General features: G+C 51.0%; 1 protein-coding gene and 1 long non-coding RNA gene across 11 annotated transcripts in view; one reads left to right on the top strand and one right to left on the bottom strand.

Moving 5' to 3' along the window:
* AFAP1L2 (actin filament associated protein 1 like 2) overlaps positions 1 to 22,096 on the top strand; it is a 109,962-nt gene that overhangs the window by 76,448 nt on the left and 11,418 nt on the right. For 5 of the 10 annotated variants that reach the window (XM_054503851.2, XM_054503848.2, XM_054503850.2 and 2 more), the window contains 8 exons: positions 4,307 to 4,397; positions 7,917 to 8,000; positions 11,834 to 12,039; positions 13,565 to 13,744; positions 17,167 to 17,256; positions 19,093 to 19,177; positions 19,733 to 19,837; positions 21,704 to 21,915. In XM_054503851.2, the coding sequence (XP_054359826.1) occupies positions 4,307 to 4,397; positions 7,917 to 8,000; positions 11,834 to 12,039; positions 13,565 to 13,744; positions 17,167 to 17,256; positions 19,093 to 19,177; positions 19,733 to 19,837; positions 21,704 to 21,915 (1,053 nt within the window). The remainder of the gene's footprint in view (positions 1 to 4,306; positions 4,398 to 7,916; positions 8,001 to 11,833; positions 12,040 to 13,564; positions 13,745 to 17,166; positions 17,257 to 19,092; positions 19,178 to 19,732; positions 19,838 to 21,703; positions 21,916 to 22,096) is intronic. The other 5 variants (XM_054503854.2, XM_054503856.2, XM_054503853.2 and 2 more) reach the window with 1 other exon arrangement.
* Positions 689 to 21,793, bottom strand: LOC129045288 (uncharacterized). The gene is made up of 3 exons (XR_008504926.1): positions 21,709 to 21,793; positions 18,221 to 18,330; positions 689 to 951 (listed from the first exon to the last, which is right to left on the bottom strand). It is a non-coding gene; the product is annotated as an uncharacterized LOC129045288 (long non-coding RNA).

Here is a 22,096-nt window from a genome sequence, read left to right as displayed (position 1 = left end):
CCCTCTGGACCTCTGGTCTGGTCAATCCTGCCAAGCCTGACTCGCTCACGCAGTCCCTTCCTCCAAACAGTCAAAGTTTTTCAGGTTTTGATGTTAAATCTCTTCTGGATCTTCATTTAATATCCACAGTCTTCCTGTAATCCCAGCACTTTGAGAGGCTGAGGCAGGCAGATCACCTGAGGTCAGGAGTTTGAGATCAGCCTGGCCAACATGGTGAAAACCGCGTCTCCATTAAAAATACAAAAATTAGCCAAGCGTGGTGGTACGCAGCTACTCAGGAGGCTGAGGCAGGAGAATCACTTGAACCTGGAGCTGAAAGTTGCAGTGAACTGAGATCACACCACTGCACTCCAGCCTGGGCTACACAGCAAGACTCTGCCTAAAAAAAAAAAAAAAAATATATATATATATATATATAAAATTCACAGTCTTCACCATCATAATGATAATAATTAAAATAATAGTCCTTTCTCCTTAACCCTGTGAGATGAGGATCTGTCTCCTTGAAGCGCTGATGGCAGGTCATTGTGTCTATTTAATCATGTGACTCATCATTTAACCCAGCATTCTTGAGAGCTGAGACCTCCATCCTGTTGTGTCCTCTGTACCCACCCCCAGAGTACATTGATTTATCCTCCACCAAACACATATATGCAAAACTTTTCTCCCTTTCTTATTTTTACTTTTTATTTTTTAGATTAGTAAAAACTAGTATGTATTGAATATTGAGTAGTGATAGGCACACTTCAATCCTTACAGCAACCCCATGTGACAGATATTTCTCTTCTCCCCATCTTATGCCAAGTCCAGAGAGGTCGAGTGAATTGGTCAGAGTCACACAGCAAGAATGTCCCAGTGTCAGAATGCAAGCCTGGTTCTGGAGATCGGACTCCACTCCTGCCCTGCACTGCCTCTGCATAGTGAGCCATTTTCAGATTTTGCAGTGTCAACCTACAGGCAAAAAACGGAGGCAAAATAAATATAAGCAGAGAGCTTATTGTGACCAAATTTGAGGGCTGCAGCCCAGGAGCACAGATTCAAGTTACCCTGAATCCATGTTCCTATTGGCAGCAGTTACAAGTGGGTTTTCAAAGGAAAAAGAAGAGGCAGTTTTTAAGTTGTTTACCAATATTTTATATTAAAATACTGTAAGCTATCGATCAGCTAAACATTGTTCTTTGTATCATAAATTCCAGGAACCTGAAGATAATGGATGAGGCAGCTAGTGAGGAATAAAATGCCTTTAAACAGTTGCCCCCAGGAATGGGGAGGGGAGAAAACGGTGCCTGAAGCCCCACACTCCTGTCTCTCTGGGCTTGATACATTTTGCACACCTTGCGTAGCTCAAACTCCTCTGAGCTATTTTTCTTCTCAACAGAAGCTTAGGAGACACTCAGAAAACACTGCCTGGCTCCACCCTAGACAGGACAGGAGGCCCCCAGGGACAGACCCTGTGGTGATGATGACCCATGGGGAGCTCCTGCAGAAGGCTTCACTCCTCCCTTTGTCCTGTTCGACTCTCGAGAATCCTGACCTTGGGGGACCAGATCTTGGGTGCCCAGAGCTTTTCTCCAGATGGGACCCACCTGATGGGAATGCAGCTTCTTGGAGGCTGGAGCTGGAGGCCCAGCCAGATCAGGCTGATGAGCCCTGGGACCCACTGGGGAGACCTTACTCCCGCAGAGGCGAGAGGACCCTTTCCCTGTGGACCCTAGGGAGCCTGTTGTTAGTGGACCACGGGCAGTCTGTCACTGTCTCAGCCTTTTCTCAGGCTGCTGGCTGGCCAGGGGGACCAGGAAAGGCTGAGAGAGCAAAGATATCACACCAGGCTGGGGTTGGCAAAGAGGGAGGACCATACAGTAGAAGTTACCAATGGCACGCCCATTGTCTGCTAGGGCCTGGCTGCCAGGCAGGAGCCTGGGCAGAGGTGTGCAACCTGGCTCCCTTCAGCAGTGCGTCTGTCGGCCCAGTACAGTGTCAAGTTTGCTTATGAAATGACCAAATTCTTTGATTCCTTCCTTTGTAGGGGGTGCCACATGCCAGAGGAGGGCTGAAGGCTGTTCTGAACCTGCCCTGTGCCTCGTTTCAGCTCTGTTGGTACAGGACCAGATCTGGTGCTGGACCCAGGCTGTGGCCTGGCCTCAGCCAACCCTCTACGATGCCCTGACAGGGTCGATCCTCTTTGTCTCAGCTTGCAGGACAACAGTCTAGTAGTTTGGCTCCTGTCACATCAACTGCCCTCACTGCCCAACCTGCAGACCCTGGAACTGTGGAGGGGCCCCAGACAGTGATAACAATGGCCTCCTTGTATTTAATATGTGCCAGGCCCTGTGGAAACACTATCATGTTTTGTCTCATTGAATTTTCAAAACAACCCGAGTATTATTATTTTATAAAGAAGGAAAGCAAGGCTCAGAGAGGCTGTCACATACCCAAGGTTAAATCTATGAGGTCCTAAAGCCTGGATTGAAATCAAGTTACATGAACTCCAGGGTCTATATAAACAGACTGTAGAGTCCAAGCCACACAGGACTGGGCTCTGGGGACCCTGGTATCCTCACCCTGGGGAAGCTGGAAGGGATACTCTTGCAGCCCAGGCTGAGGACTGTCCCACAGGGGCTGAGCACAGGCTGCCTGTCCTCCCATTGTCTCCTGGGCCAGTTATAGGAGAGCTACCTCCATCCTGGGTCCCCCAAATCCATTTTTCATGGCAGGCGTTTCTGGATTCATAGCGTTACCCCCTCCCCCAAAGCACAGGGGTCCGCCTGAGCTCAGGGCCCTGCAGGGTCCTTCCATTGGCTGCTGCCTCCATCTTCTCCCCTTACAACCTCCCCCACCTTACAGCCTGCCTGGGCTTTCACATGGAGCCTCCTTGAAGGCCCAGGCCTTCCCTCTCACGCGGAGGGCCCAGCACAAGGACTTCTCAAAATCAAGAGTGGGAGGGAATGCATTTCCAGCTCTGCCACTTCTGTTGTGAACTCATTATGCATATTCCCATGGAGTTTCATGATTCAGAAAGACACCACGGGCGTTGTGGCTCGCGCCTGTAATCCCAACAATTTGGGAGGCCAAGGGGGGCGGTCAGTTGAGGTCAGGAGTTTGAGACCAGCCTGGCCAACATGATGAAACCCCATCTCTGCTAAAAATACAAAAATTAGCCGGGCATGGTGGTGTACCCCTGTAATCCCAGCTACTCAGGAAACTGAAACAAGAGAATTGCTTGAACCTGGGAGGCAGAGGTTGCAGTGAGCCAAGATCGTACCACTGCACTCCAGCCTGGGTGACAGAGTGAGACTCCATCAGAAAAACAAAACAAAAGACACTGGAGACCCACGTTCAAGGGTGCTTACACATTCATGACCTGTCTCTCATAATAGTAATGCAACAAATTACCTCTTTTTCTCCCCCATGGTTGCTTATAAAGGTAGATTATTGAAGCATAGCTTCATAGTCTAGTGCCTACTGTGTAGGTGGAATAAGGGAGGAACAGAATGATTTCACGTTCTATGCTTCCGACACGGTTGCAGGTGTTTTTTATTCTACTCGAATTGCACACGTTCATCCTCATCCCACATAAGCTCAGGGTCATCTTTGAGACTTGGCGCAAAGATCACATACCCTGGGCATCCTTCCTTTGTCCTAAATATTCCTCACACCCTCCTCTGGTTCTCACAGAACTTTGACCTTGTCCATTATAGCACTACTGTATCACCATGCACTTGACCAGGAGCTGTTAAAAATCTACCAGCTACACCAGCTTTTCTTAGGACTGACTCCTGAAGTTTCGATGTGTCCCTCTCAGCTAGTACATGGAAGTCATCCAATATTTGCTGAATGAGTGATTGAACTATATTATGGTAAAAGTGTAGGATTTAGAAACCTGGTCTTCTTTCTCCATGTGCTATTGATTAGCACTTGTCTTTTTAGAAAATATGTTCTATTTAAAAGCCACAATAGCTATCCCAACAGCCTGGCACTCTCTAGACTGCTAAGTGCATGATATATCATGTACATTATGATATTTTGTGTGTGTGGTAAGGGGTTTGAGCCTCATTTTGCAGGGGAGAAAGCTGAGTCTTGGCAAGGTTAAACAACGTGCCCATAGCCCTTCCGTGGCTACAGACCAAACACTATGGACTGTAACTGATGGGATTCATGATACTGCATGTTCTCCCTCCCAACTTGCTTAAAGTTTAAAGTCCAGCTGGGCATTTTTGTCTTCTAGACTTCTACCCGAAGAGTTATTTCCAAGTTGCTCCCAGTGTACCATATCTGCAAATGTTTGTGTTGTTTGTTCATACCACAGATTCCAGAACGGAAACAGCCTGCCATCCCAAAGACGGAGTCTCCAGAGGGCTACTATGAAGAGGCTGAGCCATATGACACATCCCTCAATGGTACATCCCAGCGGCTGGGGCTTGGGAGGGTGACTTACTGCTTCCTGCACAGATATTGGTGCAGACTTACCTGGGGGTAACAGATATGCTTATCCTGGGCTGGGTGACAGAGGGTAGTCTGGGCTGCTGTGACAGGAAAGCATGGTCCAAATTGAGAACTGGCCACAGAGCATTCAGCCTTTAGTCTGAATGGGGAGCCAAGACCCACAGCAGACCTAGCTGTCCTGCAAGGAGGAATGAGGGATGGTACACAACAAATAGATTGACTGCGTCTGATGTTTTCTGTGGTTCCTGCCTGCAAGTTGTGAGATTTCAGCACAAAGGTGACGGAAGAGAGGAGTGTTGGCCAACAGGCCCAAGGCCCTGGTCAGCAATGGAAGTGGCGGTCAGGCTGAGTCTGAGCTCAGTTTCCACGTTCTTTCACTGGACTCATAGTTATGGTGCTCCTGCTGGGTCAGGGACAGGAGCCCAGTCATCCCAGCACTGACATTCGGTGAGGGAAAACAGACAACAAATAAACAGCATGTGTCGGTGGTGATAAGTGAGAGGATGGAAAACAGAACAGGAGCTGGGCTTCTGCAGGACAGGGGAGTTACTTTAGATAGGGAAGGCTTCTCTGATAGCATGACTTAAACAGATTCCTGAATGAAGTGGAGAGTGAGTCAGGCAGATATATTCAGGAAGAACTTTCCAGACAGAGAACATGGTATCTGCAAAAGTGCCGAGGCAGGAGAGCCCTGGGTGTGTCTGAGGAACAACGAGGAGGCCAGCATGGCAGGAACAGGGGAGAGTGACAGGAGGTGGGGATGCAGATGGGGCTGCCAGCCACAGGAATGACTTTGGCCTTTCTCTGAATGAGGAAAGACTGCAAACCTCCAGTGGGTTACTTAGGGACTGACCTAACTTAGTGTATTAGTCTGTGCTCATGCTGCTAATAAAGACATGCCCGAGACTAGGTAACTTATAAAGGAAAGGGGTTTAATGGACTCACAGTTCCACGTGGTTGGAGAGGCCTCACAATCATGGCAGAAGACGAAGAGCAAAGATGTCTTACATGGCAGTAGCAAGAGAGAGCGTGTACAGGGAAACTCCCCTTTATAAAACCGTCAGACCTCGTGAGACTTACTTACTATCACGAGAACAGCACAGGAAAGACTCATCCCCATGATTCAATTACCTCCCACCAGGTCCCTCCCATGACACATGAGAATTATGGGAGCTACAATTCAAGATGAGATTTGGGTGGAGACACAGCCAAACTATATCACTTAGGTATTGAAAAGATCGCCCTGGACACTGTGTGAGCAGCTCTGCAGGCAGGGCTCATGCTAACACCCTCTGTCCTTGGCTGATGGTTCTCAGCCTGAGGAAGTTGGATCAAAAGTGCTCTTGGTTTGGGGATTTGATTACACAGGAAGGCTTTGAGGTTCAGGAAGAGGTGGTTGTGACCCTCGTCTCTGGGGCAGCTGGACTGTGGTCCTCCCCTTCTGGCCTCCTTCTCTTTCCTTCCTTTGTAAGTGAAAGGGCTTTCAAAGCATAAATCAATCAGCAGATATAAAAGGCTAGGGCCCCTGGGGCTGGGAATGAACTAGGCTGAGGAAGGTGTTGTTGGTTCCATAAAGAGCAGGACCAGGAATGAGATGGAACCAACCTAAGTGCCATCAACCAATGCGGGGATAAAGAAAATGTGGTACATACACACCACAGAATACTACTCAGCCAGAAAAAGGTATAAAATAATGGTTTTTGCAGAAACTTGGATGGAGCTAGAGGCCATTATTCTAAGTGAAGTAACTCAGGATGAAAAACCAAATATCCTATGTTCTGACTTATAAGTGGGAGCTAAGCAATGAAGACCCAAAGGCATAAGAGTGATATAATGGACTTTGGGGACTAGCGGGGGGAAGATTGGGAGCGGGGCTGAGGGATAAAAGACTACATATTCGGCACAGTGTACACCGCTCGGATGACAGTGCACTATCTCAGATATCATCATTAAAGAACGCATCCACCTGAACCCCAAAAACTATTAAAAAGAACAGGACCAGGCATGAGATGGGACCAGTGACTGGGAGCGGGATGGGATTCCCCTACCCTTCCTTCACACTTACCTGCCACCTCCTGCTGGGAACTCTGTGGCAGGTGAGCGCCTGTTTGGGCTGAGTCTATTCTAAGACGCTGGCTTTGTGGGCAGCCAGCACTTAGCATTGACCCACCGAGCATGCAAGGTGGTGCCAGCTCATCAGTCAGGCTGTGATTTCAGACCAAAGGCGAGGGTGCGGGTGCTGCTGTCTGGATGCGCGTTGAAGATGGAAACAGTGACTCACCGCAGTGAGCAGTTCCCTGCTCTCAGGTGTGGCCGGGCCAGCAGGGGCCTGCCTGCCAGACGCACCAGGGGGCCAGTTTGTGGGTCAGACGCTCCATCTCGACACAAACAAGTGGTCAGAAAGGCCAGCGCTTCTTGGTTTTGTCTCTCAACTGTGAGTTCATATTGGTCGTAGCCGGGACTAGGGGTCATCCCAAGGACAGCTTGAACTCACTGTGTGGAGTGGGTCAGGAAAGCTCCGAGATGGAGGAAATCCAGCTGCGAGGTGGGAGGGAACATCGCCCTGCCTGTCCTGCCAGGGAAGAGGCCTGGGGATGACTTGGGGAGAAGCAGTCACGGTCAGCACAGAGGGTAGGCCTTCACCTGCCTTACAAGCTGGCCTGACCTCAGGTCCTGCCTGGTCAAACAGTGTGACATGCAGGCTGTGGCTGGAGGAATAGGCGTGGGGCCCCAGCCCCTTGCTATAGTTGGCGGCCATAGCGATTTGCTGACTTCCTGCAGAAGGCCAGTTGCTTGGATTCTTGACCTGCTCTATCAGCCCTATCCCCACACCGCTCCCCTGGGTCATGTCCCTGTCTCTGAGCACACGTGTAATGAATGCCCTGCTGGCCTGTGCTAGGGATATCGGGGTCTGCCCTGCTTGCCAGAGATACCAGGTTCTTCACTGATGGTGTCTCACCCTGGGGTAATGCTAGCGGCTGTAACAAATAACCCAGTAGCTCCTGTTTATAGTAACACAATGCAAACCTGTTTCTCACTCGGGTATTTCAATGTGGGGCATTACTCATCCTCATGTAGATTAGGTGCCCAGGCTCCTTCCATGTTTGTCTCGGCCACCCTCGAGGGCCACAAAATCCTCTGCAAAGAGAGAGCAGAGAACCCCTATCTGCTTCTTAACAGCACCAGCCGGAAGTCACGCACATCACTTCTGCCCACAGTCCCTTGGTGACAAGTAGTCACATGGTCATCTCTGGATGTGAAGGGGTCTGGATCTAGGAAATGATGTCCTTGGCTCAGCAGTGGCCTCACCCAACAGCCCACACCTCTGATGGGCAAGCACTAACCTCTGGTGGACTGGCAGCCGAGTTGCTACATCTGAGTCTCTCTCTTTGTGTCTCTGCACTTGGACGTGCTCCTCTCTTCATTCTGTCTCTCTTCTCTTCCCTCTGTCTGTGCTCCTGGATGTTATGCAGGTCACTCTGGCGGATTTCTCCCCACTGGAGTCCCCAGATGGGTGCAGGTGCCCGAAGGAGTCATTTATGCCACGATCACCTTGGGTACTGCTTACTCCCCGAGCTGGAATGCCAGTGATTCTTGCCTGCTGCCTGGCTCTCAAAGATGTGTGCATGCCCCGAGGGTGGCCAGTGTCTTCTTCCTGTCCTCGTGCATGAGTCTTGCCACGTGCATGCCGTGTGCAATCTTCCAGAGGAGCAACCTACTTGGCTTTCCACAGCCCCCACCCCCGACTCGTGTGGTATCAAAACACATGGCTAAAAGACCCACAGTGCATGCTGTTCTGCCCTCAGTTCCACAGGACACAGTGAGGTAGAGTCTACCTAGGGATGGCAAATGGGGATGGAGTTATCTCAGCATCCTGCCTCTCATTCCTGTTCACCCTGCCCCTCCTGGAAGCCAAGTATCTGTTTTAAGAATATCATACTGTTTTTGTTTTGTTTTGTTTTTGGGATGGAGTCTGGCTCTGTCACCCAGGCTGAAGTGCAGTGGCGTGATCTTGGCTCACTGCAACCTTCACCTCCCAGGTTCAAGCGATTCTCCTGTCTCCACCTCCCAAGTAGCTGGGATTACAGGTGCACATCACCGTGCCTGGCTAATTTTTGTATCTTTAGTAGAAACAGGGTTTTGTCATATTGGCCAGACTGGTTTGAAATTCCTGGCCTCAAGTGATCTGCCCTCCTCAGCCTCCCAAAGTACTGGAATTACAGGCATAAGCCACCATGCCTGGCCAAGAATACGCAATGTTTATGGTGTGCTATGATCCCTCTTAGGGGTAAAAACAACTTTTAATGTATTTGCTCTAAATTTCCTCCAAGCTACTCCAAGAGTATGATTTGTTGTTCTTTTTTTTTTTTCTTTTTTCTTTTTTCTTTTTTTTTTTTTTTTTTAAGAGTCTCACTCTGCCGCCAGGCTGGAGTGCAGTGGCGCGATCTCAACCCACCGCAACCTCCACTTCCTGGTTCAAGCAATTCTCCTGCCTCAGCCTCCTGAGTAGCTGGGATTACAGGCGTCCATCACCATGCCCGGCTAATTTATTTTTTGTATTTTTGGAAAAGACAGGGTTTCACCATGTTGGCCAGGCTGGTCTCAAACTCCTGACCTCAAGTGATCTGCCCGCCTTGGCCTCCCAAATTGCTGGGATTACAGGTGTGAGCCACCATGCCCAGCCTCTTTTTTTTCCTCAATGTTTTTTCTTTCATACTTAGTCCTGTTGATGATTTGCTGTTCTTAGTTTCCTAATACCCCCATGGAGGAGTATGGGCAGATGTTAGAATTCTTCATGAAACATGTGGGGCAACCCCAGAAGCACAGAACAGTGGAGACTTACCCAAATTCTTCACACTAAACTCTGTAGCCTCCTCCATTAATTTTTGTTACTGAAGGAAGAATCCCAATGACAATATATCATTTTTTAAATGTCGCTTATTATACAGATAATGCAATACTGGCAATAAGGAAAAACATTTTTAAATCACCCTGATCCTACCACCCATCAAATCAACTATTTTGAGCTTTTTCTATGTTGCTTGCAGTGCTGATCTGTTTGCATGTATAGTTCTAATTGTGCTTTCTCCCTTATCATACCTTAGGGAGTTTATCCAGCTGCACACTAGTTTTCAGAGTTTTAAATGATTACAGTTGCATGGACATGACTAAGTGGGTAAAATCATGCTTTACTTACCCAGTCCCCTTCTGCTGACTGCTAAACAGCATTTGAATGAATATCCTAATGCATGTAACATTCTTTCCCACCCCCGCCTTTTTTTTTTTTTTTTTGAGACAGTGTCTCACTCTGTTGCCCAGGCTGGAGTGCAGTGGCACGATCTCAGTTCATTGTAACCTTTGCCTCCTGGGCTCAAGCCATCTGCCCACCTCAGCCTCCCAAGTAGCTGGGACTACAGGCGCATACCACCATGCCCAGCTAATTTTTGTATTTTTTGTAGAGATGGGGTTCTGCCATGCTGCCTAGGCTGGTCTTGAACTCCTGAGCTCAAGTGATCCACCTGTCTTGGCCTCCCAGAGTGCCAGAATTACAGGCGTGAGCCACCACGCCTGGTCCCTTCTCTTTTTAAAAAACTAGTTTCCTAGGATAAAATACCAGGACTGGGATTATTGGATCAAAGAGTATGGGTGTTTTTTATGGCTCTTGAAACAGGCTGCCAGACTGCTTTCTGAGAAGCCTGTGTTAATTTACATTGTCACCTATAATGTAAGAGTTCAGGGTTCCATCCTGGGTAATACTGCTATTTTCGGTCTTATTTAATAGGTATAAATTATACACTTTTATATTAAGCCATTAAGAGAAGTAGTGTCACACGGCTTTTAAAGAAAATTGATACTAAAATATTTAAAATGTTGTTTTTAGAAATATTAAAACACATTTTCACTGGCACTGTTGCTAGAATAACTATTGCAGAGGCCTCATCCCATTTCTCTATATTCTAATTCAAATGTGCTTCTTAGTAAAATCAAATGTGCTTCTTAGTAAAATCAACAATATTTTATCTAGCTATACAGATAGGAGAAAGGGCTTCTGGATTATTCTGCCAAGACTTACGGGCCTACGGGCTGGTCCTCTTCTGAAGGGTGTCATGGGAATGAAGGCAGAGTGTCATTCAGCCTGACTCAAGGGGACAGAACAAGGACTGCCATGCAGAAGTCAGGGAAATAGATGCTGAGTCCATTTCCTAACTGACAGGGCTGCCGGGAATGGGAGTATCCAGGGATCAGGAGATAGTGAGCCCTCCGCGGGAAATTCGGGCAGAGCATCAAGGTTATGATAGACAGGATTCCTGTGCCAGGGGTTGGACTGAAATCCTGAGGTCCCCTTTCCCCCATGCCCTGCTTTTCAGGGATAAATGGATGGATGAATAGAGAGAGAGATCGATCAATCGATGGACAGATGAACTGATTGACTGATTTTTCTTCACATGGTTTTTGTTTTGTCCTTGAATAGAGCAGTGGGACGTGGGAACAGAACAGCTCTTGCAGGGTGGTGGGGGCAGAAACTAAAAACTGAGGCAGTTGGGGTGTGCGTAGAATCGTGCATGATGTGTGCTCTGATGAGTTTTGGGATTCTTTCAAAACAAAAGAGGAAGGGTTTAAGTTAGAAACTAGTAAAAGGAGCTACATTTGTGCCAGGAGGTATTAGGCAGGGAGGGAGGGCAAGCAGTGTCTGTGGAGGGTATGAGTGGAGGTTTGAAGAAGGGCTATGACTGGGAGAGGGTATTTGGGAGTAAGAAGGTGGCCCCTTTCCCCAGAAAGTGTTTCCTGCTGTGGTTTATTTGGACTTTTATTTCTGAGGAGCCACAGCCCCTACCCCAGATCTAGGACTGAGCCAGGCCCAGCCAGGCCGGCGGCCATCAGAGGCCTGCCTCGCGTACAGTTCAGGTGGAGCGCGGATGGCGTTCTCTTCCTCCTGAGCCCTTGGAATGCCAGAGGCCAGGCCTGGGAGAACCTGGCAACATCCCACCCCACGCCCTTTTTCATCTTTCATTTGAGGAATTAAAAAGGCCCTAAGTAGGAGAACTGGCCTTGTCAAGAGCAAACAGTTGATCTGTGGGGCAGTGTCTTCTTAGGGTTTCTGTGGAGTTGGGAGTGACAGGATTTGAGGAGGAAGAGGGAGAGACTTTGGTTTTAAGTTATTTGTGTTTTGTGGCCAGAGGCAGCATCCAAGAAGCCTTGCTGAGGGGTTTGGGGGCAGGAAAGCCAGCCCTGGGATCTGGCTGGTGGCTGTGGGGCTGGTTTGAGGGCAGGGAGAGTCAAGGGCTGTGGTCTGGCTGCTGCGGTTCCGGCCTGCTGTCCTCCCCAGCGATGCTGCTTCAGGACTGTCCCCTGCCCCATGGGTCCCTGACTGAGCTGGTCTTCCTTGCAGAGGACGGAGAGGCTGTGAGCAGCTCCTACGAGTCCTACGATGAAGAGGATGGCAGCAAGGGCAAGTCGGCCCCTTACCAGTGGCCCTCACCGGAAGCCGGCATCGAGCTGATGCGTGACGCCCGCATCTGCGCCTTCCTGTGGCGCAAGAAGTGGCTGGGACAGTGGGCCAAGCAGCTCTGTGTCATCAAGGACAACAGGCTTCTGGTCAGTCTGCCTCACGTTGTCTTGTCCCCTGGCTCCTCTCCTTGGGGAAGGGGCAGGGACAGGGAAGGAGGGACAGGATGGTCCCTGACCCCAGAGGTTTCGAGCTTGTTTATATCAGGAGATTTTAACTTCTCCCTAATCTGAAATTGTATACAGGATTTTGTGTGTATGGATGAATGTACTTTTTCTGAACCAGAAAGGTCTAGTAGTTTCATCAAGTTCTCAAAGGGGGCTGTGACTACCACCGCCTCCCCCAACCCCATCCCATCCTCCTCTTTGTGAGACAGATACATCTTTCTGTCCCCTGGTCCTTTTTCACATCCTGTCTGCTGTGTCCAGTCAGGCTCCTCCAGCCCAGCCCCAATTCTGGCCACTGTTTTTTGTTGTTGTTTTGTTTTGTTTGTTTGTTTGTTGTTGTTTTTGAGACGGAGTCTTGCTCTGTCGCCCAGGCTGCAGTGCAGTGATGCGATCTTGGCTCACTGCAAGCTCCACCTCCTGGGTTCAAGTGATTCTCCTGCCTCAGCCTCCTGAGTAGCTAGGATTACAGGCGCCCGCCACCACGCCTGGCTAATTTCTGTATTTTTGGTAGAGATGGGGTTTCACCATGTTGGTCTGGCTAGTCTTGAACTCCGGACTTCGTGATCTGCCTGCCTCAGCCTCCCAAAGGGCTGGGTTTACAGGCATGAGCCACTGCGCCCAGCCCTGGCTACTGTTTTTATCTGTGCAGTATGAGAATGCTAGGTATCTTCTCAGAAGCAACAATATTTTGAATTAGTGATTACAAGACCAGACCCAGCAAGGAACCAGATATTACTCTGACAACAGTCCTGTTTCCTGCTATTTTAAATTAAAATTCCCAGTTGCGTGTCCTGATTTGAAATTCCACGGAATTATTATAAACACCTTTTCTTGCCTGGTTACAACAGGCCCTGCTCCGTGCCAATGTTATTTCAAGTAATCCTTCTAAGCAACCCTGTAACCCCATTTTACAAATGGGAAGCCAAGGGATAAAGTATTTTCTCTGGTAGGGGAAGAGAGTCCTTCCTTTCTTTGTTAATACATCATCTTCCTAACTAGGCAGATAAGAAGCTTAGTTTTTGTGCCTTATGGATCCTTTACTCCAGAAGCCAAGCAAGCAATACAGAGAGGTGGAGAAACAGTGAAAGTCTGTCCACTTTGGAGAACTGAAAGGTGAACGCAGAGGACGTATTTTAGCCCCCCCTCCCCCCACCCAGGCCTGGGGCAAGTTTGAGCCATTTGGATGGCAGCATCCTGGAGCATCCTCGGCTGAGGCCAGTGAGAAGGAGGCTTGAGGGAGAGAGGGACAATCTGATGTGAAGAACAGGAGTTGCTGATACTTGAGGTTAAGGCTCCAGGCCTGCTTTGGGGTGTCCAGCCTCTTAGTCTTGCTGGGTCAAGTCAGGCTCTTGGTGAGTCCTGCAACGTCCAGCAGCCCCTCCTTTGCAGACATCACCTCCGCCCGGCACCCCTGGCAAAATGGTGTATCTTCTCTCTTTCCTTCCAGTGCTACAAATCCTCCAAGGACCACAGCCCTCAGCTGGACGTGAACCTACTGGGCAGCAGTGTCGTTCACAAGGAGAAGCAAGTGCGGAAGAAGGAGCACAAGCTGAAGATCACGCCGATGAATGCCGACGTGATCGTGCTGGGCCTGCAGAGCAAGGACCAGGCTGAGCAGTGGCTCAGGGTGAGGGGGACACCGAGCCACTTGGAGGGGTTCCTAGAGTTGTGGCCCCCAGCTTTTCTAAAGGGATGGATGATAGGGTCAGGGGTAGAGGATTTGTGATCCTTCAAGTTTGCAGGGCTTCCTGTGTTCTAAGTGGTAGCGATCTGTCTTCTGCAAATGGGTTACAGCATGCTGCTGCTAGTTCTGAATCCGCAGTAGCCCGGACTTGGGTGCAGTTGAAATCCATTTCCCTTTTTGCCTTTAGTGAGGCATCCCCCTCCTCCTTATTAAAGAAAAATACATGTCGCCGCCATTTGCCAGGTATTTGCCATAGACCAAGGACTGTTAGCAACTTTAACCCACGTAACCACACTGGGGATGGCTGGGGAATGTTAATGTCCCCATTTTACAGGAGTGGTGATTAAGGCTCAAGGGGTGGAGGTGACGGATCAAAGTCGTCTGCCAAGTGGTGGCAGCATTGGTTCTCAGACCGAGGCCCGTCTGACACAGCGATGTATCTCCTCCCACCACGAATGCATGTGGCCCACTCTGCCCACGAGTCCCCGGGTGTGATGATGAGGCACTTGGGGAGGGGCTTGCCTGCCTCAGGTGAAAGCTGGGCTTGATGCTTCCAGCAGGTGTAAAGTTTGCTCCAGGAATGGATCCCCAGTTCCAGAGGGACCTCCAAACCCAGCAGGGACCCTGGTGAGGCCAGTGAGAGCCAGAGCAGCCCTTCCCCTCCTTTCTGCTGCCCCTCCCCTCCTTCCTGCTGCCCCCTCTTCCATCACAACCACTTCAACCCAGAAGCGTTCTATCCACCCCGCACCCCACCCCAGTCCACCTGCCACCCAGCTAAACATAACCACTTTGGCGAGCCTGTCAGAAACAGATCTGGACCACCTTGGTAAAACATGACCAAAATGTACCCGCCTGAGGCACTGGTCCACCCCTAGGCTGAGTACCCTAGATTTGGAGCAGGCAGGCTGCTTTTGTAAACCCACTAATTGTTTTGGAAATGCCAGGCCTGGCCTAACCAAGCTTCTAGAAGGTGCTGACAGGTATCTTCATCTTCACTGCAAAATCTTCAAGTGGTGAAAGACAGTGGTGTATAGAAAAAGGCCACTGCATAGACAGGTTTGTGGTTTGGCTTCACAGATCTCCATGTGGGGTGGGGTTCCTGAGACAGCTAACAAGCTCTGAAAGGCCAGCCCTTGGCATTTAAGAGCCAGGGCTCTGAGTTCAAATCCTGGCTTCACCCCTGTTTAGCTGAGTGATTTGGGGCTGCATCCTTTAATGTGCACAAAGTGCTTAGCACTGTGCTTGGTATATACTGAGTGCTCCATGGAACTTGGATAGTACAGATAAGACCACTGAGGCCCAGAGGGAATGGGGGGCTTGTCCTGGGCTGCAGAGCTGATTAGGACCCAGAGCTCTGGCCTGTTGGTTTCTTACCCCAGTCTCCTGCCTCACCCACTACACACACTTACTCATTTGCACACATATATGCACACATGCACATTCATGTATACATTTGTACACACATGGACATGCACATGTATGCACATCTGCATACACATTTTTGCTCATGCATGCATTGCGCATGTATACGTACACACACACACACACACACACACACACACACACACTCACTCTGCTCTTGCCCCCAGTTCCCCGCTCTGTTCCTCTGACTGCTCAGATCCACCGATCCTCTCCCTGGCCCCTAGCCTCCCTCCCCAAACTCTCACGCCCTCTTCCTGAGGCCCCTGGCCCCATAGCCTCTGCTGGTGGTTTCAAAGACAAGAACGCTTTCAGAAGGCACAGACTTTCTGTGTCCAGCCTCCACAGAGAGACCCTTCCCCCCAGGTCAGACAAGTGCAGAGGTGGACTTGGCTGGAAATGCCTGCTCTCAGAAGCCGCCCACTCTTGCGCTTTGGCAGTGGGGGCTGGTCCACCTGTCTGATAGGCTCTCCACCTAGCTGCGTTGGGTTTGTGAAGCCCATCTACCTTCCTTGGACCTCTGCGTCCCAATTCTGCATATTCGCACCTATGCCCAGAGTGAGACAGGTATGTGATAGTAAACAGGAGATGCTGACTGTGGGACGAGGGTCCCAGTAAAGGAAGGCACAAGGCAGGGCTTTTCCCAGGAAGCATGACCCTGCCCCCACCCCACTCCTGAACTCCTGGCTTAGTGGCACTTTCCCTGGGCAGGGACATTCGTGTATTTGGCCTAAGCTAATAGGGATGGTAATCCATGTGCCTGCCCTGTGCTGGGTGCTTGACACACAAGCGCTCACAGCTGGCTCATGGCAAAGGAATTGACCCAGCTTACAGATGCAGTGGCAGAGGCTCGGGCTCAGTGTCACACAGGTGCCAACTCTAGTGCCTGTGCTCTTCTTATGACACTGGGTTGCATATTCAGTGTGGACCACAGTCCCGAACTGGAGTTCTTGGGCTCTTCTGATTTGAAACCCGGTTCCACAAACTGCTCTAGGCATAGACTGAAAGAGGGGGATCTTTGAAATCACTCTAACTAATTCTGCATTTCCAAAGGGCTTCCAGGTGGGTAGTGTGTTTCTGGTTGCCCTGGGAGTTCCCCCGGCAAGAAGGGAATGCCCCTGGCTCAGACTGAGTCAATGCTCTGCATAGTCAGAGCCACTGCTGGCTTTCTGCATCTGCCCCCAGCCCAGGCTCTGTTCCTCTGACTGCCCAAACCCACCCATCCTTTTCTGGACCCAGCCTCCCTTCCCAGAGTCTCACGCCCTCTTCCTGAGACCCCTGCCCCATAGCCTCTGCTCGGGGTTTCAAAGACAAGAACGCTTTCAGAAGGCACAGCCTCTCTGTGTCCAGCTTTTATAGAGAGACCCTCTTCCTCCACTGGTCAATGAAGCCAGTGAAGAGGCCCCTTCCCAGAGGAGGGCGGGTGGGTGGGTGGCGGCAGGCGAGTCGGGAGAGCCAGTGGGTCATTGGAACAAGGCAGTTTGCAGGCCTGCCCCTCAGGCAGCGTGGAGACTCCACAGAGAGTTGCATGACCTCTGAAAAGCCAGAGAACTGTCTAGCAAGACAGTTGTTCATCACGCCTGCAACATAACAGTAGCCCTGCCTGGAATGGTGGCAGGAAAGGGGCTCATGGAGCCCTGGGCTGGTGGCTCTGGTCATCTTTGGCCTTTGCTGCCAAGGCCCCCCTCGCATGCCCATGAACGTGTGGGACCTGCAGAAAGGAACCTAAACAACGAGCCCCCCCCAACTGCAGCCTGCCCAGCTGGGTCCAAGGCCACACGCAGGCCCTGGGGCTGGGGTAGGGGTGGGTCCTCTTCCTTGGAAATTCGTCTTCTCTCTCACCTCCACCCGCTCTCCCCTGACCTGCAGGGGCCCTGGCTTCGGCCTGGCTGTGAGTGCTGGCCAGAGGAACTCAGCCTCTGCTGACAGCTTCCCTCTCGCCTCAGGTCATCCAGGAAGTGAGTGGCCTGCCTTCCGAAGGAGCATCTGAAGGAAACCAGTACACCCCGGATGCCCAGCGCTTTAACTGCCAGAAAGTAAGCCTCTGCCCTGCCTGGAGGGAGAGTCACCTTCCATGTTTTCTCTGTAAAAATTAAAAGTGTAAAATTGGGAGCTTCGTTTTTGTATTTCAGTCCAATTAATAAGAAACATACAATGCTTGAGGCCGGGCAGGGTGGGCTCACGCCTGTAATCCTAGCACTTTGGGAGGCTGAGGCAGGTGGATCACCTGAGGTCAGGAGTTCAAGACCAGCCTGGCCAACATGGTGAAACCCTGTCTCTACTAAAAATACAAAAATTAGCCGGGCGTAGTGGTGGGCGCCTGTAATCCCAGCTACTCGGGAGCCTGAAGCAGGAGAATGGCTTGAACCCAGGAGGCGGAGGTTGCAGTGAGCTGAGATAGCGCCACTGCACTCCAGCGTGGGTGACAGAGGGAGACTCCATCTCAAAAAAAGAAAAAAGAGAAAAAGAAACATTCACTGCTTAGAAAAGAGGAATAACTCTAGCTTGGCAGGAAAATGGGGAAACGGATACAGACCTAAAATGTTTTCTTGCTTGTAGGTGCCAGGGGTGGGTGGTTGGGGGGACAGGGGGAAGCTTTATTGGAACAAAAGTCACTTTGGCCTGCATTCTTAAGTAGGGAGATTGATTTTATGAGGCACTTCCTTCCCCCTTATTCCTCAGTAGCACCTCTGGGCTTGGGGCACTGTCTCAAGGCTGACTGCAACCAAAGGGCTGTAGTCCTCATTTGCATGGTGCTTTCGGGGAGCTTTAGGCTTAAAGGTCAAGTCTGAAAAAGTTGAATTAGGTTCTGGCCAAAAGGAGGATCGTCACCTGTGGGGTCACGTTTCCTGTCCCTGAGTACCTGCAGGTAGGTGTCCTGAAGCGTGGGCACACACAGAACAGCCAGAACGTCACTGTGGCTCCTCTTGGGGTCCCCACCCCAGCAGGGAGAAAAACAAGAGGCACACAGAGGGCTTGAGCAGAAAGGAGGCCACTTACTCTCCAGAAGGCACAGGTCATCCCACATGGAGAAATAGCCCACAGTCCTTCCAGATTCCAGAGTGACTCAGGAGGGGCCATTTTTCATTGTCTCATTTATTCCTTGGCCACTGACAAGAAAACAAAAGTTGGAACAAATTTGGGTTTTCTTCAAAGACTCGGCAGGCAGTGCTTCCTTGGCCAGGGACTGCTGGCCCTGGACCCTGCCTAAGGCCGGTCCTGTTGCTTGGGAGACTGTCAGCTTGTTTTCTAGAGGTCTGGAGTCAGTGACTCTCTAAACGCAGCTTGATTGGAATATTCTGAGGGTTTCATGTTCTAACAGTAGCAGCAGCCACACTTTTCTCGGGATCATCTTGAGTCCCCAGCACCCCTGTGAGCAGACTGGGATGTCAGCCCTATGTGACACATGCCGAGTGAGGCTCAGAGAGGCTCATTTAACTCGGGCACCAGCCTGGCAGCAGAATGCGCCGGCCAGGACTCAGATCACATGGTCTGCTCCTGTGCAGACGAACCAGCTCACATTGCTAGAACAGTCAGCTCTCAAAAGACTTATTCACCCTCTCAGTATGAGTGGTTTCTAGCTTGACAGTTAACATCATAGGGGACGCAGACTCTAATGCCACCCCTGAGCAACCTGCCAGCCCTGCCCACTGGCTACAGGGTCATTGTCACATCAGGTTGAGCAGCCATTTGGAAGCTGGGCCAATGTCCTACCAGTGACCTGGATTCTGCCATTTAGGTGGCCGGCAGGGGTTTGCTCAGCTGACCTCTGGCATATAACCAAGAGCCATCTATTATTTTCCTTTAAATTGTGGTCTCCAAGGTAACTGTTCCCAGCCAGTGATCCCCATTCATGTCTCTTTTGTCCATAGCCAGATACAGCTGAGAAGTACCTGTCAGCTTCAGAGTATGGGAGCTCCATGGATGGCCACCCTGAGGTCCCAGAAACCAAAGACGGTAACATCGTGTGGTCGGGAGGGGAATGGTGTCCCAGGCTGTGAGGCTGGGCTGTCAGGCTCAACCCTAATGGGTTTTAGCAGCTGATTCTAACGTGGCCTCGCATTAATAAACCACTCGGAAATACTGCTGATAGATCCAGGAAAAAGGGAGACTCGGCCAAATTGAAGTTAAGCTTCATGAAATGCTTGGGATAGAATGTTCTTCCATCTCTTCTTGTTTGCTAACCCTATTTCAAATCTCTTTGAGCCAGTACAGTGTGTAAAGATTCTCAAGTGGTTGCATATTCTATAAGAAGTCTATGTACCCCTTTTGAGTGTGTGACTTTAAAGACACCTGACTCTGGCCTGCGGGTCCTGGTTTGGGGAGGTGTGTGTGTGTGTGTGTGTGTGTGTGTGTGTGCGCGCGCGCGTGCGCGCGCTCCTATGTGTGCGCATATGTAGCGGGGAGGGATGGGTGGATGGAGTGGAAATGGGTTTGCTATTTTTTCCATCTCTCATGGGCACGTGGGTGGACCACGTGCAATATGAATTGCTTTCTGTCTCATCTTGACAGTCAAGAAGAAATGTTCTGCTGGCCTCAAACTGAGCAACCTAATGAATCTGGGCAGGAAGAAATCCACCTCACTGGAGCCTGTGGAGAGGTCCCTTGAGACATCCAGTAAGAATTGTAGCTACCTCCGGGACCACAGGCTCATTCCCTGGGCTGGAACCTGCAGGAAGGCGAGCACAGACAGTGAAGGCAGGGGGTTTTAGGTCTTCCGTAAACATCTCTAGGGATGGAGAGCCTGCAGCCCTCAGGTTCCCCTCTGTTGTTACTGCAGGCAGTTCTTCATGCCTGATCCAACTCTCTCTTGCTACAATGCTGGGGCCTTTGTGGAAGTGAAGGGTAACTGATTGGTGTCCTCCTAGTATTCTTTTAAAAATGATGTTCATTTGATCTATACTTACAGGGTATAGCAGGGACCGTGTTAAAAGGGGACCAAGCAGAAGGATGGCAGGCACAGTACTGAGAGCTCACAGCCTGCCTGAGGGAGGTGATGATTTTATACCCATAAGCACGCACTGTGCCATCTTCGCAGCTATTAGGACTCAGGGAGAGAGAGAACTTTTCTTGCCCTGTGGTCAGAGATAGCTTTGTGGACCTGAGCCTTGAGGAGCATGTAGGAGTGGAATGGGCTGGAATGGTGCCTGTGGGACAGGAACAATGACTCTGAAATGATAACAACCGAGACCATGAAGGGGACAATGAGAACCCTATACTGGTGCAGAGGGTATGGGTGCAGGTAGGCTCTTAGAGGTCATCTCTACAGCCTTCCCTCATACTTGGGGAAACTGAGGTTAGGAGGAGCGACAAGCCTTTCTTGGGAAATATCTTGGGGTGGGCCTGGTATCTTGATCCCCAAGCTAGTCCCACACTGGGGGTCATCCTTCCAGGGGCCTGAAGGCCATTATTGTCCCATCTCTGGGTTCCCTTCCTGAGTCCCAGTTGAGTTTTCTTGTGTTTTGAGGCTGGCAGGGTGGTGGGGGTGGGCTAGGAGGTATGTCTTTGCATTCTCCTGCTTCTTCAGCCAGGGTGCCAGGCAGTGGCCTCAGGGGGCATGATGTTTGGCCTGGGACCTCGGTCCCTGTGAGTCACTGTTTAAGAGACGTGGCTGGGTGATTGCTGGATGTCTACTCAGCAGTGAAGCATGCTCCCTGCGGCTAGGGGAGGGATGAGAGAGAACACAGCTGCTCTCCTTCCCAGGACTGGGGGTGCTTAACAGATCTGAGATCCCATCTCTCATGATCCAAAGTTCTCTTCGGTCCAGAGGATTGTGATGGGTGTGTGTGGCATCTCAGTCCTGGTCTCTAATTCTTCCACTTTGTGTTAATGTGGCTTGGCGATATGCATGAGCCCCGCTGTGTGTCTGGCACTGGGCCAGGCAGGAAGGTAGCTGTGCACTTTCGCCCTATTGCCTGGTTCAGCCAGCCAAAGCTCAGGGCAGCTTCCAATCCCTTAGGACAGGGAAGGTGTCTGATGGGTTCTGAAGCTGAGATTCTGGGGGACTCTAAGGAAACCCAGAGGCAGTGCCAGCCCAGGACACACCTAGACACCCATGCCCTCCTGCCCCCGCATCCCCTCCTGCCCCCGCGTCCCCTCCTGGATCTGCGTCCCCTTCTGCAGCCCCGACCCCTCCTGCATCTGCGTCCCCTTCTGCAGCCCCGACCCCTCCTGCATCTGCGTCCCCTTCTGCATCTGTGTCCCCTCCTGCAGCCCTGACCCGTCCTGTACCTGCACCCCCTCCTGCATCTGCATCTCCTCCTGCAGCCCCGCTCCCTCCCGCAGCCCCGTCCCCTTCTGCAGCCCAGTCCCCTCCCGCATCCACGTCCCCTCCCACAGCCCCGCCCCCTCCTTCATCTGTATGCCCTCCCGCAGCCCCGCCCCCTCCTGCATCTGTTTGCCCTCCCGCAGCCCCGCCCCCTCCTGCATCTGCGTCCCCTCCTGCAGCCCTGTCCCCTCCTGCATCTGCACTTCCTCCTGCAGGTTACCTGAACGTGCTGGTGAACAGCCAGTGGAAGTCTCGCTGGTGCTCTGTCAGGGACAATCACCTGCACTTCTACCAGGACCGGAACCGGAGCAAGGTGGCCCAGCAACCCCTCAGCCTGGTGGGCTGCGAGGTGGTCCCAGACCCCAGCCCCGACCACCTCTACTCCTTCCGCATCCTCCACAAGGGCGAGGAGCTGGCCAAGCTTGAGGTACCGCCGGCCTGCAGGGGGAGCAGGGCCAGCCAGGGTGTGGCGGTGGTGGCTGTTTGCTGCCAGTCTCCAGGACTGTAATCCTACTAAGGGAGAATCAATGTCCCCGCGTGTTATTTTTACTTCGTTTGCCTGAGACTGTTTGCATTTTTAAAAATTTCCATTCCTTTTCTGACCTCAG

This window comes from Pongo pygmaeus, chromosome 8, assembly GCF_028885625.2.
Source record: "Pongo pygmaeus isolate AG05252 chromosome 8, NHGRI_mPonPyg2-v2.0_pri, whole genome shotgun sequence".
In the NCBI taxonomy this organism is placed as follows: Eukaryota; Metazoa; Chordata; class Mammalia; order Primates; family Hominidae; genus Pongo; species Pongo pygmaeus.
The sequence above is the reverse complement of the archived record's forward strand: the minus strand, read 5'-3'. Positions and strand labels throughout refer to the sequence as shown.